General features: G+C 64.4%; 1 protein-coding gene across 3 annotated transcripts; it reads left to right on the top strand.

Annotated features, from left to right (window-relative positions):
• Window positions 1-7,873: 7,873 nt before the first annotated feature.
• On the top strand, window positions 7,874-16,833 carry KCNAB3 (potassium voltage-gated channel subfamily A regulatory beta subunit 3). Of its 3 annotated transcripts, XM_048833888.2 has the most exons (15): window positions 7,880-8,363; window positions 9,694-9,737; window positions 9,909-9,946; window positions 10,069-10,148; window positions 10,434-10,478; window positions 10,618-10,662; window positions 11,175-11,218; window positions 11,564-11,650; window positions 11,851-11,886; window positions 13,265-13,350; window positions 13,571-13,691; window positions 13,933-14,027; window positions 14,260-14,380; window positions 14,592-14,680; window positions 15,157-16,833. In XM_048833888.2, the coding sequence occupies exons 1-15, from the start codon at window positions 8,122-8,124 to the stop codon at window positions 15,244-15,246; spliced, it is 1,263 nt and encodes a 420-aa protein (XP_048689845.2). In that variant the 5' UTR covers window positions 7,880-8,121; the 3' UTR covers window positions 15,247-16,833. The 3 variants fall into 3 exon arrangements, with proteins under 3 accessions (XP_074980182.1, XP_048689845.2, XP_074980181.1); XM_075124081.1 differs by lacking the exon at window positions 14,592-14,680 and having other exon boundaries at window positions 7,874-8,363; XM_075124080.1 differs by lacking the exon at window positions 11,851-11,886 and having other exon boundaries at window positions 7,883-8,363; window positions 15,157-16,832.
• The last annotated feature ends 1,364 nt before the right edge of the window (window positions 16,834-18,197 follow it).

The following is an 18,197-nucleotide window of genomic DNA, read 5'->3' as shown; positions in this document are numbered from 1 at the left end:
CTGCAGAGCAACCGCACCGCCATGGGTTACAGGTAGGGGGCGCCACCGGGGTGGGGGCAGCGGAGACGGGCATGGGGAGGGGGGTCCTGGTAGGGGACCCCCAGAGCAGGCTGCAGACACGGGGTACCTGGGGGAGGTGCCAGCACAGGGTACAGGGGGCATCGGGGGCAGGTACCCAAGCAGGCTACAGGGGGGCACCCTGCAGCTCCCCCACCCCCTCCCTCCATGCCAGGGGCTCTGTGCACCCCCCATTCCCTCTCCCACCATACCTGGACCCCCATTCTTCAGGCTGCGAGGGTTCAGTAGCGCCCCCCGGGGGCAGCCATGATCCATGTCCCCGTCGGGGCCCTCGCAAAAACCACGCTGGGTGGTTCCCCTATGCAAAGGAGCTGGGGTGATTTGCATAAGACAGCACCACCGGGGAAGGAGCAAAATGTCCACAGGCCTCTGACCTGTGCTCCCTTGACCTGGCAACCAGATTCGGGGGGTTGAGGGGCAGTGACCAGCACATTCCCAGGGGCCACCAGTGAATCGATGAGGGACCTCCAGCTCTTTCTCCTGCATACACCCCGAAGGGGGGCAAAGTTCGGGCGTTAAGGATGTCTATTTCACCTTAACTCTGCCCCCTCCTATGCATTTGGCTACAGACGCTTGTCGCCTAGGTTTGAGCCTCTAGAATCCCAGCACAGACTCATGTCTCATGAGCTTGCAAGGGGGTGGGTCACAATAGTAGGTTATTATCCCCTACGCAGACCCCAGCCCTGCGGCAGACACCCCGGGGCAGCATGTGTTTGTGAGTCGGCCCTGGAATGTCAGGAATCTGGACGACTGGGTTCTCAGCCTCCGCTCTGGGAGGGGAGTGGGGTCTAGTGGTGAGAGCAGGGGGGGCTGGGAGCCAGGACTCCTGGGTTCTCTTCCTGGCTCTAGAAGAGGTGTGGGGGCTGGTGCTTAGAGGAGCAGGGTGCATTTAGCCAGGACTCCTGGATTCCATCACCAGCTTAGGGAGGGGAGTGAGGCCTAGTGGGTGTACAGAACGGGGGCTGGGAGTCAGGGGAAGCACCCTTCCTGGTCACTGCTGTGTGAGACCCCATGTGCCCCCAACATCCCCACACACACATACCCCTCATGCTAATCCCTCGCAATCTGTCCCTGGGCTGAGCCGAGATGAGCGTGGCCCCGCCAGCTGGTGTCCTCTGCTTTCTGCCACGGAGCCTAATCAGGGGAGACAGATGCTGGCACCAGCCCCCACAGCTGGCAGGGCCCCCTCCCCCACCCCCGCCTCCCAGCTGTGACCACCCACCAAAATAGTTCCAAATGGGCTGGGGTTCGGGGAGGCTGGGAGTCAGGACTCCTGGGTTCTGGAGGCTAGTGGTTAGAGCTGGGGCGGGGGACTGACACACACACACGCTTGACCTGTTCTCTGCCTCCCTACCCTTGGCTGCGGACATCGCCACCAAGCCTGCAGGCCTCAGGGCAGGACGTCACCATCCCCCGTCTCGGTTTGAACCCTGCATTTCCCAAGCCACCGAGCTGGCTGCCCTGGGACAAAGTCTCCAGGCAGCATGCGGGGCAAACGCAGAGAAAACCGGGAGGGGGGCAGGGAAAGGCTGAGGCCAGGTGGCTGCTTCGGGGCGGGCGGGATCACTCGGGGAGCTGGGTGCCCACACACGGCCCAATGCGAGCACAGACATCGGGGAACACGGAACGCAGACCGGGGTGCTGGGCTGGGGGCTCGGAAAGAGATTTGGGGGAAAGGGATTGTGGGGAGACCATAACGCATTTAGTTCAGACGCAGCTGGACACCCGCACCCCACAAATAGACACAGGTTTATTGTATCCACCCTAGGCACATGCCCCGTATTGGGGTCTCTTCCCCCCACCTCACCCAGCCCCTCCTGCAGCCTTCGCACGTCAGCACCCGCAGCCAACGTGCAAGCGTGTGCAAGATTCCTAGGGTTCCGCAAAGCGTGTGAGCGGCCCCGTGTCCCACGGGCCCAGAGTGTCACAGGAGACCTGGCTGAGCTGGGGAGTGCCGGGTCTCTGATCCCTACCACTGGGAGTCAGGGCTGGGGGACCCCTGTGGCCACCTGACCTAGAGCCCCCAGCTAGCCCAGCCCTGAGCCCCCCAGGTCTGCCGGAGCCCCTCACTCCCAACCTCCAGCCCCCGCTTAGCCCCAGCCTCAGCTCCCCCCAGCTCTGCTGGTGCCGGTTCCCCCCACTCCTGACTCGCAGCCCCAGGCTCCCTGTGAGGGGGATGGGGGTGCAGACATGTGCCCAGGCTGCATCAGGTGGAAGTGGGGGGGCGCTGGGGCCCATTCTGCCCTCCTGCCTTCCCCCCACCTCCTGGCAGCCAACAGGATCCCACCCGCACACACAGCCCCAGAACCCCCAGAGACCCTACAGTAACACATCCGCACACACAGCCCCAGAACCCCCGGAGACCCGACAATAACACACCCGTACACACAGCCCCGGCGCCCCAGACAACTGACAATAACACACCTGCACACACAGCCCCAGAACCCCCAGAGACCCTACGATAACACACCCGTACACACAGCCCCGGCGACCCCAGACAACTAACAATAACACACCTGCACACACAGCCCCAGAACCCCCAGAGACCCTACGATAACACACCCGTACACACAGCCCCGGCGCCCCCAGACAACTGACAATAACACACCTGCACACACAGCCCCAGAACCCCCAGAGACCCTACAGTAACACATCTATACACACAGCCCCGGCGCCCCAGACAACTGACAGTAACACACCTGCACACACAGCCCCAGAACCCCCAGAGACCCTACGATAACACACCCGTACACACAGCCCCGGCGACCCCAGACAACTGACAATAACACACCTGCACACACAGCCTCAGCACCCCCAGAGACCCTATGATAACACACCCGTACACACAGCCCCGGCGACCCCAGACAACTGACAATAACACACCCGTACACACAGCCCCAGAACCCCCAGAGACCCTACGATAACACACCCGTACACACAGCCCCGGCGACCCCAGACAACTGACAATAACACACCTGCACACACAGCCCCAGAACCCCCGGAGACCCTACGATAACACACCCGTACACACAGCCCCGGCGCCCCCAGACAACTGACAATAACACACCCGTACACACAGCCCCAGAACCCCCAGAGACCCTACGATAACACATCTATACACACAGCCCCAGAACCCCCGGAGACCCAACAATAACACACCCGTACACACAGCCCCAGCGCCCCCAGACAACTGACAATAACACACCTGCACACACAGCCTCAGCACCCCCAGAGACCCTATGATAACACACCCGTACACACAGCCCCGGCGCCCCCAGACAACTGACAATAACACACCCGTACACACAGCCCCAGAACCCCCAGAGACCCTACGATAACACATCTATACACACAGCCCCAGAACCCCCAGAGACCCAACAATAACACACCCGTACACACAGCCCCAGCGCCCCCAGACAACTGACAATAACACACCTGTACACACAGCCCCAGAACCCCCAGAGACCCAACAATAACACACCCGCACACACAGCCCCAGAACCCCCAGAGACCCTACGATAACACACCCGCACACACAGCCCCGGCGACCCCAGACAACTGACAACAACACACCCGCACACACAGCCCCAGAACCCCCAGAGACCCTACGATAACACACCCATACACACAGCCCCAGCGCCCCAGACAACTGACAACAACACACCCGCACACACAGCCCCAGAACCCCCAGAGACCCTACGATAACACACCCGTACACACAGCCCCGGCGCCCCCAGACAACTGACAATAACACACCCGTACACACAGCCCCAGAACCCCCAGAGACCCTACGATAACACATCTATACACACAGCCCCAGAACCCCCGGAGACCCAACAATAACACACCCGTACACACAGCCCCAGCGCCCCCAGACAACTGACAATAACACACCTGCACACACAGCCTCAGCACCCCCAGAGACCCTATGATAACACACCCGTACACACAGCCCCGGCGCCCCCAGACAACTGACAATAACACACCCGTACACACAGCCCCAGAACCCCCAGAGACCCTACGATAACACACCCATACACACAGCCCCGGCGCCCCCAGACAACTGACAATAACACACCTGCACACACAGCCCCAGAACCCCCAGAGACCCTACGATAACACACCCGTACACACAGCCCCGGCGACCCCAGACAACTGACAATAACACACCTGCACACACAGCCCCAGAACCCCCGGAGACCCTACGATAACACACCCGTACACACAGCCCCGGCGCCCCCAGACAACTGACAATAACACACCCGTACACACAGCCCCAGAACCCCCAGAGACCCTACGATAACACATCTATACACACAGCCCCAGAACCCCCGGAGACCCAACAATAACACACCCGTACACACAGCCCCAGCGCCCCCAGACAACTGACAATAACACACCTGCACACACAGCCTCAGCACCCCCAGAGACCCTATGATAACACACCCGTACACACAGCCCCGGCGCCCCCAGACAACTGACAATAACACACCCGTACACACAGCCCCAGAACCCCCAGAGACCCTACGATAACACACCCGTACACACAGCCCCAGCGCCCCCAGACAACTGACAATAACACACCTGTACACACAGCCCCAGAACCCCCAGAGACCCAACAATAACACACCCGCACACACAGCCCCAGAACCCCCAGAGACCCTACGATAACACACCCGCACACACAGCCCCAGAACCCCCGGAGACCCAACAATAACACACCCGTACACACAGCCCCAGCGCCCCCAGACAACTGACAATAACACACCTGCACACACAGCCTCAGCACCCCCAGAGACCCTATGATAACACACCCGTACACACAGCCCCGGCGCCCCCAGACAACTGACAATAACACACCCGCACACACAGCCCCAGAACCCCCAGAGACCCTACGATAACACACCCGCACACACAGCCCCGGCGACCCCAGACAACTGACAACAACACACCCGCACACACAGCCCCAGAACCCCCAGAGACCCTACGATAACACACCCGTACACACAGCCCCGGCGACCCCAGACAACTGACAATAACACACCCGCACACACAGCCCCAGAACCCCCGGAGACCCTACGATAACACATCCGCACACACAGCCCCAGAACCCCCAGAGACCCAACAATAACACACCCGTACACACAGCCCCTGCGCCCCCAGACAACTGACAATAACACACCTGTACACACAGCCCCAGAACCCCCAGAGACCCAACAATAACACACCCGCACACACAGCCCCAGCGCCCCCAGACAACTGACAATAACACACCTGTACACACAGCCCCAGAACCCCCAGAGACCCTACGATAACACACCCGTACACACAGCCCCAGAACCCCCAGAGACCCTACGATAACACACCCGCACACACAGCCCCGGCGACCCCAGACAACTGACAACAACACACCCGCACACGCAGCCCCAGAACCCCCAGAGACCCTACGATAACACACCCGTACACACAGCCCCGGCGCCCCAGACAACTGACGATAACACACCCGCACACACAGCCCCGGCGACCCCAGACAACTGACAATAACACACCTGCACACACAGCCCCAGTACCCCCACAGACCCTACGATAACACACCTGTACACACAGCCCCAGCATCCCCTGGAGACAGGACACATGCACCCCAGACACCCTACAATAACACACCCAGACGCGTAGGCCCAGCACCCCCAGAGACCCTCCAATAACACACCCGCACTCACAGCCCCAGAACCCCCAGAGACCCTATGATAACACACCCGTACACACAGCCCCGGCGACCCCAGGCAACTGACAATAACACACCTGCACACACAGCCCCAGATCCCCCAGAGACCCTACGATAACACACCCGTACACACAGCCCCGGCGACCCCAGGCAACTGACAATAACACACCTGCACACACAGCCCCAGATCCCCCAGAGACCCTACAGTAACACAAACACTTGTCCAGAGCTAACGCTGGGTGCTGCCTTCCCCTCCCCCCGTTATCCCCTCCCCCGTTTTCAGCTCCCCCTCCTCTCCCTGGTAGCCTGCCCAGCCCCCCCAAACAGTGCAGGTGGCGCCCAGGCCAGGTCTGTGCCATGGCTGGGCACAGATGGGTGTAGACAGGTGCCCTGGGCTCCCTCTGCCCCTCCCCCCCCACTACCAGGAGAGCGGGGGATAAGGGGCAATGGGGGTCTGGCACAGCCCTGGTATAGGGAGTGGGGGTGAGGCAGATGCTTCAGTGAGGCCAGACCCGCATCGGGGCCTCTGCCCCGCTTACCCTGAGAGACCCTACAATAACACACCAGGGCAGGCTGCCTCCCTCCGCTCTCTCTCGGCTCTGGGAGGGGAGTGGGGGCTGGTGGTTAGAGCAGAGGGAGCTGGGAGCCAGGACGCCTGGGTTCTCTCTCGGCTCTGGGAGGGGAATGTGGGCTGGTGGTTAGAGCAGAGGGAGCTGGGAGCCAGGACGCCTGGGTTCTCTCCTGGCTCTGGGAGGGGAGTGGGGGCTGGGGGGCTTCCAGCCTTTTCCCACTGATTGGGAAATGACGCCACCATGTGGCTGTAGGAGCAGCTGCAGCCTGGGTGCTGCGGGGAGAAGGCAGCCCCGGGGCTGGGATTTCAGCCCCCCCAGGCCACGCGCTGTCCGTGCAGGGCCCTGAGTTCGAACTCCCGCCCCTCCCCCAACCCTTGTATCCAACAGGGACCCCCTGCAACAGCCCCCCCTGCTCTGACCACCAGCCCCCCTCCCAGAGCTGGGGAGAGAACCCAGGAGTCCTGGCCCCCACCCCCACTGCTCTAACCCACCAGCATCCACTCCCCTCCAAGAGCTCGGGAGAGAACCCAGGAGTCCAGCCCCCCTCCCCCCCCCCAGGCTCTCACCCACCAGCCCTCACTCCCCTCCTAGAGCTAGGGAGAGAACCCAGGAGTCCTGGCTCCCAGCCCCTCCCCCACTGGACCTCACCCCGTACATCCCATCCCCTCCGCTCCCCAGATATCGGGGGGGGGGGGAGGGTGTCTGTGCAGCGCCAAGGGAGGGGGTCTGATGGGGGGGTCTGGTCTGGTCTGTGTCGGTACCTCCCAGCTGCGCTGCCGACCACTCCCAGCAGGGGGAGCGCTGAGCTCGCTTCTCCCGGACCCTTGCCTTTTTTCTGGGGGGGCGGGGCGGGCCTGGGCTTCGGTCCCCCTCCCCAGCTCTTCCCGCGCTCCCCCCATTAATCACCCCCCCCCAATTCTTATACTTTATCTCAGAAACTCTTGGCCGGACCCAGGCGTCCGGCTGCGAGGGGTCCAGTCCACAACTCCCCTATACACACTGGAGCGGGACGGGGGAGGGGGGGAAACTGTCCTACATAGCAACAGCCGCACCCCCCCCCAGCAGAGCCTCACACTCCTAGCGCTCGGAGATTAACGGGGGGGGCACCCCAGGGGTGGGGGCCCTTTAAGAGTCACTGCGGCGATGAGCGCAGCGCCCCTCCCCCTCCAGCTTGGGGGGGGGGGTTCAGACTGCAGGAGGGAGAGGCCCCGGGACTGGGGTGGGGAGAGAACCCAGGAGTCCTGGCTCCCAGCCCCCACTCCCCTCCCAGAGCCGGGGAGAGAACCCAGGAGTCCTGGCTCCCAGCACCCCCTGCTCTAACCATCAGCCCCCACTCCCCTCCTAGAGCCAGGGAGAGAACCCAGGAGTCCTGGCTCCCAGCCCCCCCCCCCGCTCTAACCACCAGCCCGCACTCCCCTCCCATCTGCTTCCCTCCCGCCATCCCTTGCCCTGGACCAGTGGGTGGAGCCTGTTATGCTAATGAGGCCGAGGCTGCTCTGCATTGTGCAGCGATCCCTCCGGGAGCGGGGGGACTCTCTCTGCCCCTCCCCCACTTCCCCCCCGCCCAACCCCACTCCCCGGACCCCGCACGCCCCCATCCCCAGCACGGCCTCGGCCCCTCCCCCACGGCCACCCCAGATTACCGGCAGCCCCCATCCGGGGGAGAGGACGGGGGGGGGGGGCTGCAGTCACCGTAAGGTTAAGAGCGAACACCCCGGGGGGGTCCTGGCCCCCCGCACCTGAGCCATGCAGGTCTCGATCGCCTGCACCGAGCAGAACTTGCGGAGCCGCAGCACCGAGGAGCGGCTCTGCACGGGGGGGCGCGGGGCGCCGGCCCCGGGGAGCACGGGGAATGGGGGGCACCAGCCCCCCAGGGGCGCTCGGGGGCTGGCGGCGGTGGCGGGGCTGCGGGCTCCCGGCCAGCACCTGCCCCACATCGCGTTCCTGCTGCGGGAGTCCACCGGGCTGGCCACCGGCATGAAATACAGGTAGGGGGGCAGGGACGGGGAGTTGGGGGGGCTCTGGAGGGGGGGCCGGGGACAGAGAGGGGGAGTTGGGGGCACCCATGGGGCGTAGGGGTCTGCTGACGGGAACATCGAGAAAGATAAGAGCTCCTGCCTCAGTGGTTAGAAGAGAGGGGGCTGGGAGCCAGGACTCCTGGGTTCTCTCCCTGGCTCTGGGAAGGGAGTGGGGGCTGGTGGGTTAGAGCCGCGGGGTGGGGGGCTGACAGCCAGGACTCCTGGATTCTCGCCCCGGCTCTGGGATGGGAGTTGGGGCTGGTGGGTTAGAGCAGGGGGAGCTGGCAGCCAGGACTCCTGGGTTCTCTCCCTGGCTCTGGGATTGGAGTGGGGGGTCTGGTGGGTTGGGAGGGGGCAGGGACTGGAGACAATTGGGCACACATCATTCAACTTCCAATCAGATACTCCAAGTCCTACCAGTTTAGTTTCCACTGGTGTGTTATTGTGGGGTCTCTGGGGGCAGAGGGACCTCCATGTGTGGGTGTGTTATTGTAGGGTCTCTGAGGGTGTTTTTGTAGGGTCTCTGGCGGTACAGGGAGCTGTGATGGGGTAGCTGGGCTCTGTACCCCCTTCCCACCCCTGGCAGGGGCCAATTAATTCTCTGTCCTATTTGACCCTTTAAATTGCTTTAAAATAATGCCCCTCTCCCTCCTGCCGTGGGTGCGAATCCCTCTTAAGGTGGGGGCAGTCCTGTGGCTGCAGGACTCCTGGGTTCTCTCCCCCGCTCCGGGAGGGGAGTGGGGGCTAGTGGTCAGAGTGGGGGGGGGGCTGGGACTCAGGAGTCCTGGGTTTGTTGTAGCTGTGTGATCTCTGGCATGGCCTGTGGTTGGTGCCTCGGTTTCCCCTCTCTGCTCCGGACGGAGATGCCCAGCTCCTGTGCCAGCCGGAGCAGCCGCAGTGAGCGAGAAGTTACTATAAATAGCTCCAAGATCGGGGCTGACCCCAGGCCTCTGCACCGCCGGGGGGGAGATGGGACATCGGAGGGTATCTGCCTCGTATACGGGGCCCCTCGTAAATCAGCCACCTCTGGGGTGGGGCGGCTGGTGACACAGGGACCCCTCGCCCGGCGCTGAGATGCAGCCACCTCTGGGGTGGGGCGGCTGGTTACACAGGGACCCCTCGCCCGGCGCTGAGCCTGGTGGGGCTCAAGGTAATCCAAGAGCATTAGCAAAGTGGGGTGGAGGGTGCCCTGGACAGGGTTGGCAGGGGGCTGTGGGTCAGGAATGAGGGGCACCAGGACTCTCTGTCCTTGGGGGGTGGCCTCTGTAAACCCCCCCCAATTCTGCTTTTTCTCCCGCAGAAATCTGGGTAAATCCGGGCTCCGTGTGTCCTGCCTTGGGCTTGGTGAGTTCTCGTGGCGTGGGGAGCGCAGGCTGGGGGGATCCCGGCGGGGCTTGGGGCTCGCTGGGAGGGCACAGATGGGGGGGTAGAAGGGTATCTGCCCCCCCCCCAAGACCTCCCCACATCTTCCCCCTCTCCTGGCTCTGGCTCATATCACCGATTCTCTCCCCACAGGCACCTGGGTGACGTTTGGCTCCCAGATCTCAGACGAGGTGAGTCCTGGGTCAGCCGGGGAGCTGTGGGTCCCTGTGAGATCCTGAGGGGGCCCAGCATGGGGGTGGGGGGGACATGGAGCCGTGGGTCCCTCACCTGACTCCGCTCTCTGCACCCCCAGACGGCGGAGAAGGTGATGACCATCGCCTACGAGAACGGGGTCAATCTCTTCGACACTGCCGAGGTCTACGCTTCCGGCAAGTAGGTGTCCCTCCCCGGGCAGGGGGGAACCCAGGAGTTCGGGCTCCCAGTTCCCCGCCCCCACCCTGCTCTAACCATTCTACACCACTCCTCTCCCACAGCTGGAGAGAGAACCCAGGAGTCCTGGCTGCCAGCCCCCCCTGCTCTCACCCACCAGCCCCCGCTCCCCTCCCAGAGCCGGGGAGAGAACCCAGGAGTCCTGGCTAGGAAGCGCTGTGCTGTTCGGCTGGGGGGACTCCTTCATTTCTCGATTTTTCTTTCATCTGTTTTTTTCCCCTTCTTCAGGGCAGAAAAAACTCTGGGCAACATCCTGCAGAGCAAAGGCTGGAGGTAACCCACCCCCCAACCTCCCTTCTGTGGAGCAGGGACCGGGAGGGGGCTCAGCCCCTACTAGGGGGCCGAGCCAGTAGGGCTGGGCTGGGGGTCCCCCCCCATTGCCTGTCTAACCTGCCTCCCTTTCTTCCCCCAGGCGATCCAGCTATGTTGTCACCACCAAGATCTACTGGGGTGGCCAGTGAGTACCCAGAATGCCATGGGGCTGGGGGGGCGGGGAATGGGGCAGAGGCCAGTCCCCTCTAGGGGCGCTGGCTCCCATCAGGCCCCAGGGGGGGACTGGCTGGCTCAGGGGGGCGGGGAATGGGGCACAGGGCCTGTCTCCTCCAGGGTGCGCCGGCTGCCCTCCGGCCCCAGAGCGGGGACTGGCTGGCTCAGGGGTGCAGGGAATGGGGCACGGGGCCTGTCCCCTCTAGGGGGCGCCGACTCCCATCCAGCCCCACAGCAGGGACTGGCTGGCTGAGGGGGGCAGGGGAATGGGGTAGGGGCCTGTCCCCTCTAGGGGGCGCCGGCTCCCATCCAGCCCACGTTTATCAATGAAAGGAATTTGCCGGGTCTCAGCCCAGCAGGGGGTGTGGGGTGTGTGCTAAGGCTGAGCTGGCCCTGAGGCCCCCAGTGCCCCCTGGGGGCAGGTCCCTATGGGGTGGCTTAGGGGATTCCCCCACCCCCATCTCTTAATCTCTCCCCCTCCAGGGCGGAGACGGAGCGGGGCCTCTCCCGGAAGCACATCATTGAGGGTGAGATGTGTGGGGGCAGATGGGGGTCAGCACAGGGGTGGGGTGGAACTGGGGGAAGGGCAGGGGGAGCGGTGGGACAGGCTTTGGGCTTATGGGGGTGGAGCTGAAGGAAGGGGGGCAGCAGGAGGGGGTGGGGCAGGATTTGGGGAGCCTCAGGGGAGATGGAGTAGGGGATGGGGTGGGGGCTAGCAGGATTGGGGGGCTGTGGGGAGGGAGCAGCATGGGAGTGTCCATCCCAGGGGGGAGGAGTTGGGGGGGTGGCAGGATTCAGGAGCCAAGGCAAGGTGGGGGGGTCCCTGTGCCCCCCAACTGACCCCGCCATGCTCCTTCCCCCCCCCCCCCCAGGGCTGAGGGGGTCACTGGAGCGGCTGCAGCTGGACTATGTCGATATCGTCTTCGCCAACCGCATGGATGCCAACAGCCCCATGGAAGGTGGGTCCTGCCCCCTCACACCGCCCCCGCTGGCTCCGTCTCCCCTCCCCCCGTCCCTTCAGCATTGCCCCTCCGGGGAGCCCCCACCCCGGCACCGAGAGCCCTCGCATGTGTGTGTCCCCCGGGAGATCTCATGGGGGGGCTGTGGGGGGATGGGCCCCCCATATCCCCCCCTCACCTCTGTCTGCTTCCCCCCGCAGAGTATGACCCCAACTTCCGCCTACTGCTACTGGAAGGTACTGGAGAGACACCCCCCCCCGACCTCCCCGTAGACCCCCACCCCATGGAAACCTCTACAGCCCCATAGACCCCCCAAACTCCTATAGAACCCCCCAGAACCTATCGAACCCAATAGGCCCAGGCTTGTGAGCTAAAGAGCCCCCTGAACTCGCATTGATACCCCCAAACCCCATAGACCCCTGAATCCCTGTACTACCCCATACACCTGACCCCATAGGGCAGAGACCCTCCTGAACCTCCATAGATCCCCCCCCAAACTCCATAGATCTGGCCCCATAGGGCAGAGATCCCCTGGAATGCCCATTGACCCCCCAAACTCCATAGAACTGGCCCTGTAGGATAGAGATCCCCGAAACCCCATAGTTGCCCCTTAAAACTAATAGAACCTGAATGCCCCAGAAACCTCCTCGCCCCCCCCGCCCCGATGGACCCGGCCCTGTAGGGCAGAGATCCCTGAACCGCCTGGAACCCCATTAATCCCCCTTGCTCTCCAAACCCCATAGACCTCTCCCATAGGGTGGACCCCCCCAATCCCTCATAGACCCAGCCCCATAGAGACCTGCCCCAAAGCCCCCTAGAACCCTATAGCACCCCGACCCTCATTGACCCAGCAGTGTAGGATAGAGACCCCATGCTGGGTTGCTGTGGGGTTCACGGGACTCTACCCTATAGGTCAGGCTCTATGCGTACGTGTCAATGCAGAGGGGTGTCTGCTCGTACTGTAATGTTTGGGCAGGGGGGTGGAGATGGGGTGAGCCCTGCCTGTGGACAGACCGACACAGATCCTAACAGGCCCATGGCTCGGCCCAGGTCCCACCTCTGTCTGCTCTGGCTCTGTAGTCTGGGTGTGAAAAACTGCCCTCAGTAGGTTTCAGAGACAACACCCCATTGAGCTAAATGGGGCCGGGTCATGTCTCCCCTGTGGCCAGCCAGGAGTGAATTCATCACCCTTAGGTCTCCAGAAATAACCCAGTCACTGAGGTAAATTGGGTCAGGTCACACATCTGTCCGCAGAGTGGGCCGGAAACCCTGCCATCAGTCGGTTTCAGAGTCAATGGTCCATTGAGCTAAATTATAGCGGCCCCCATATCCGTCAGGGCTATATACTTGCCCATCAGTAGGGGCCAGGATTAACACCCCCATTGGTGTCTGCCAGCAGCTTGTAGCTCTGACAGAGCCATTGTTCCACAGCTCAGGCTAAAATGTGCTGTTGGTAGGGTTCAGAGTGAACACGGCACCCAAGTGGGGCACAGGTCCCGCAGCTTTGAGCGGCTGGGGGTAGAAAGCGGGGCTCCCTCGGGGGGGGGGGAGGGAAGCGGGGGTCCTCGGCTGACCTGTCTTCCCTCTTTCTCCCCACCAACCCCCCGGGCCCAGAGATCGTGCGGGCCATGACTTACGTCATCAACCAGGGCATGGCCATGTACTGGGGCACCTCGCGCTGGAGCGCCATGGAGATCATGGTGAGTGACCCGCCCGCATCGGGAATGGGGGGGCTGCGGAGGGCACCCCCGGTTTCTGGGGGGGGAGCGGGGCAGAGGGGAGGGGACGTGGCCTCCAGGCAGGGAGAGACTTTCAGGGCCCCATGCCTGGGAGGACGATGCCAGGAGGTGGGAGGGACTTTGGGGGGCGCCCCCCCGGCCACGCCAGTCTGACCTCCCCCCCCCCCCCCCGTGCCCGCAGGAGGCATATTCGGTGGCGCGACAGTTCAACCTGGTGCCGCCGGTGTGCGACCAGGCTGAGTACCACATGTTCCAGCGTGACAAGGTGGAGTCGCAGCTCCCCGAGATCTACCACAAGATCGGTGGGTGCCCGCGCTGGGCGGGAGGGGAGGGGAGGGGGGTCCATGGGGCAGGGCGTTGGGGGGTGGAATCGGGAGCTGGGGTTGGAGGGGATCTGTGGGGTGGGTGGAGGAGGGTCCATGGGGCAGGGTGCAGAGGGGGAGGGGATGAGGACAGGAGGATCTGTGGGGCAAATGGGGAGGGGCGGGGGGAGTCGCTAGGGGGCGCTAATCCCTCTGTTCCCCCCCCCCCCCCCCGCCCCAGGTGTGGGCGCCATGACCTGGTCCCCCCTGGCCTGCGGCCTCATCACCGGCAAGTATGAGGAGCGGGTCCCTGAGAACTGCCGAGCCGCCATCAAGGTACGGGGGCCCCCAACCCCCCCCCATTTCCCCCATGTCCCCCCTCCCTGTCCACCCCCCATGCCTTGCCCGGACGCCCACACACACACCCTGCCATGACCCCCTCACCCTTGTCCTGCCTCTACGCCTGCGGTGCCCCTGGTGGCCCTGCACCCCCATCTGGGCTCCCTCTGCCTCGTGTCCCCTAACCTGCTCCCCGGCCCCCCTGATGCCCTGTCCCCATCCCCCCCAGGGCTACCAGTGGCTGAAGGACAAGCTCCAGAGCGACGATGGACGGAAGCAACAGGCCAAGATCAAGGAGCTGCAGCCCATCGCCGAGCGTCTGGGCTGCACCGTTGCTCAGCTGGCGATTGGTGAGGGACAGGCCCCGCCCCAGGGTGGGGCTAGGGGGCGCTGTGGGGGCTCAGCAGGTGGCGCTCTCCCCTGGGGGGCCGGGCTGGCTCAGTGGTGCTGTGGGGCAGGGAGCAGGGCAGGGGGCTCAGCGGTGGGCACTCTCCCCTGGGGGGCAGTGGGGACTGACCCACCCCCCCGGACCCTTCCCACCTCCCCATCTCTGCCCCACAGCCTGGTGCCTGCGCTCGGAGGGCGTCAGCTCCGTCCTGCTCGGGGTGTCGAGCGCAGAACAGCTGATTGAGAACCTCGGAGCCATCCAGGTGAGCGCCCCGCCCCTGCTGTGCTCCCCCCCCGGCACTGGAGGGGACAGGGGCTGGTGGGTTCGAGCAGGGGGGGCTGGGAGCCAGGACTCCTGGGTTCTCTCCCTGGCTCTGGGAAAGGAGTGGGGGCTGGTGGTTAGAGCAGGGGGTGCTGGCAGCCAGGACTCCTGGGTTCTCTCCCTGGCTCTGGGAGGGGAGTGGGGGCTGAGGGGTTAGAGCAGGGGGTGCTGGCAGCCAGGACTCCTGGGTTCTCTCCCTGGCTCTGGGAGGGGAGTTGGGGCTGGTGGGTTAGAGCAGGGGGGGCTGGGAGCCAGGACTCCTGGGTTCTTTCCCTGGCTCTGGGTGGGGAGTGGGGGCTGGTGGTTAGAGCAGGGGGGGCTGGGAGCCAGGATTCCTGGGTTCTCTCCTGGCAGGGGGAGGGGCATGGGCATGGGAGAATCTCACCCCCCCCCCCTCCATCCCCCGTCTCTCGGCAGGTGCTGGCCCAGCTGACCCCGCCCGTCATTCAGGAAATTGACGCCCTCCTGGGCAACAAGCCCAATACAAAAAAAGAGTCCCGGGCTTAGGGACACGTCGGCGCCCGGGCCTATGCACGACCGTGTCCCATCGGACTGTGTATCCCTCCGCCTGGCTCTCTGGTGGAGAGGAGGAGCCGCTTCGCGCATGACCCCAGACCCCCCCCCCGTATCTTTCCGTGGCGGGGGCAGAGCCGGATCCCTCCGCCCCCCCCCCCCCCCGTCCCTCCTGGCCGCTGCTTCGACCTATCCCCACTGCCGGCATGAGCCAGGGGATTGGTGGGCGAGAGGCCCCGCCCTCCCCGCCAGCTTTCGCGCCAGATCTCGCCGGCCGCTTCACCTCCCGCCAGATCCATGCTCCCGTTTTTAAAGGGACGGGCCCCCGCCTCGTCCTGGGGGACAGGCGAGGGATTCATTGATCGATCGAACGAACCCTCGTTAATTTGCTGGCGGCCTCTGCTAGTTGAGCCGGTTTCCCGATTTTTATTTTTATTTTTTTTGGTCCATCTGTCCGAGAGATTTGGGGAGGGGCCGTGAGGACCCCCGGGGGAGCCAGGAGCGTGGGCTGCACGGGCCGGGGGGAACCCCAGTAATCGGACAGAGGTGGGGGGAAATCAGGGATGGATCCCAAGTGCGCAGCCCGGCAGCTGACGTGGAGAACGGGGGGGGGGGAACATGGGGGCACTTTCCTTGCGGCCCCCCCCCCCCGTTGGCTCCTGTGTGGCTCTGGGACTCTTCCCCCCCCTCCCCAGCTGGCTGCCCCCTGCTGGGGCCTTGGGGAATTCCCTCTAGGGGCCTATTTTTCCTCTCCCTGCCCCCCCCCCCGGTGGCGGAAGGATATTGATCCAATCCACCCACCCCAGGGCATTTTTCTGTCCACTTGAGTTTCTTTCTCTGCTTTAAATGGAAAAAACAAAACAAAACCCATGGATCATCCAGAGCCAGCTGTTCCTATAGCAATAATGCTCCAGCGAGGGGGGGCGCGGGGGGGGCCTACGAGCCTCCCCATCCAGGACCGCCCCTCCCCCTCCTGCTTTCGCACAATCCTGGCTTCCGGTCGGACAGACGGGGGCTGGACAGACGGGCCCCGTCCTCTCGGGGGAAGGTGGACTCTGTACCAACACGAGAGCGGCGCTTCCCATTCTCCCCAGGAGGGGGCGACAGGCCCTGCTGCTGACAGAAACCCAGAGGAAAGCGATGGGGGCAGGACCCAGGCGTCCGGGACAAAGTCTCCGCTCCCCTGAACCATCCTTTTCCTTTGCTTCCTGGCCTACGTGGCATGCGGCTGCCATGACTTGCCCCAGAGGTGGCCGCATCTCCTCATCGGGCCAGGGGTCCCTGAGTGGCCTGGCACTGGCTCCCGCGGGGCTGCTCCAGCTGGGCTGGCAGGCAGGCAGGTGGCCCCCGCTCTGAGCCGGGCTCTGGGGCGGGGAGTGGGGGCTGGTGGGTTAGAGCAGGCCCCCCCCCCCCCACCCTGAACTGGGCTCTTTCCCGCAGACCCTGTGTGAACCTGCACTGCACCTCAAGAGCCAGTAGGGGGCGCGTTTTTCTTAGATCCCACCAGATGGGTTTCAGACTTGGGAGGGGAATTAAATGCCGGGGTGCGTTAGAGCCGGGGGGGGGGGGGCTGAGAGCCAGGACTCCTGGGTTCTCACCCCAGCTCTGGGAGGGGAGTGGGGGCTAGTGGTTAGAGCGGGGGGGGGGGTGGGAGCCTGGACTCCTGGGTCCTCTCCTTGGCTCTGGGAGGGGAGTGGGGGCTGGTGGGTTAGAGCAGGGGGGGACTGGGAGCCAGGACTCCTGGGTCCTCTCCCTGGCTCTGGGAGGGGAGTGGGGGCTGGTGGGTTAGAGCAGGGGGGGACTGGGAGCCAGGACTCCTGGGTTCTCACCCCAGCTCTGGGAGGGGAGTGGGGGCTAGTGGTTAGAGCAGGGGGGTGGGAGCCTGGACTCCTGGGTTCTCTCCCTGGCTCTGGGAGGGGAGTGGGGGCTGGTGATTTAGAGCAGGGGGGGCTCGGAGCCAGGACTCCTGGGTTCTCTCCCCAGCTCTGGGAGGGGAGTGGGGCCTGGTGAGTTAGAGCAGGGGGGGCTGGCAGCCAGGACGCCTGGGTTCTCTCCCCAGCTCTGGGAGGGGAGTGGGGCCTGGTGAGTTAGAGCAGGGGGTGCTGGCAGCCAGGACGCCTGGGTTCTCTCCCCGGCTCTGGGAGGGGAGTGGGGGCTGGTGATTTAGAGCAGGGGGGGCTCGGAGCCAGGACTCCTGGGTTCTCTCCCCGGCTCTGGGAGGGGAGTGGGGGCTGGTGGGTTAGAGCGGTGGGGGGGAGCTGGGAGCCAGGACTCCTGGGTTCTATGCCGAGCTGACGCAGTCTGTGACCTTCTCCACTGTTCATAATGAGCCGCTTCAATGAGCGGTTCTGCGGCGGACGGGATGTTTGTCCCCTTTCTCCGCAGTAGGGCGTGAAAGGAGAATAGCCCAAGGCCTGAAATAGCTGCCGTGCTGCGGGGCGGGAGTGACGGGCACCAGCAGGGCTGGGGGGCCAGGGCTGGGCTGGCAGGGGGCTGCAGGGTAGGAGTGGGGGGTACTGGCAGGGCTGGGGGGGCAGAGGCTGTGGGTCGGAAGTGAGGGGCACCGGCAGGGCTGGGCTGGCAGGGGCTGCGGGGCAGGAGTGGGGGGCACCAGCAGGGCTGGGCTGGCAGGAGGCTGCGGGGCGGGAGTGGGGGGCACCAGCAGGGCTGGGGGGAGCCCAGGGCCGGGCTAGCAGGGGGCTGCGGGGCGGGAGTGGGGGGCACCAGCAGGGCTGGGGGGAGCCCAGGGCCGGGCTAGCAGGGGGCTGCGGGTCAGGAGTGAGGGGCACCGGCAGGGCTGGGGTGTGGGGGGCGCAGGTGTGGGTCTATCTCAGGGTTACGCCTCCCCACCCACCTGATGTGGTGCATTGCAGGTCGTTCTGTTGTGCCCTCCAGTTGGGGCCCCCCTGCCCTGTAGCCTCACCCCACACGGACCCCCCGCCCCC

The sequence above is a fragment of the Caretta caretta genome, chromosome 28, assembly GCF_965140235.1.
Source record: "Caretta caretta isolate rCarCar2 chromosome 28, rCarCar1.hap1, whole genome shotgun sequence".
Taxonomy (NCBI): Eukaryota; Metazoa; Chordata; order Testudines; family Cheloniidae; genus Caretta; species Caretta caretta.
The sequence above is the reverse complement of the archived record's forward strand: the minus strand, read 5'-3'. Positions and strand labels throughout refer to the sequence as shown.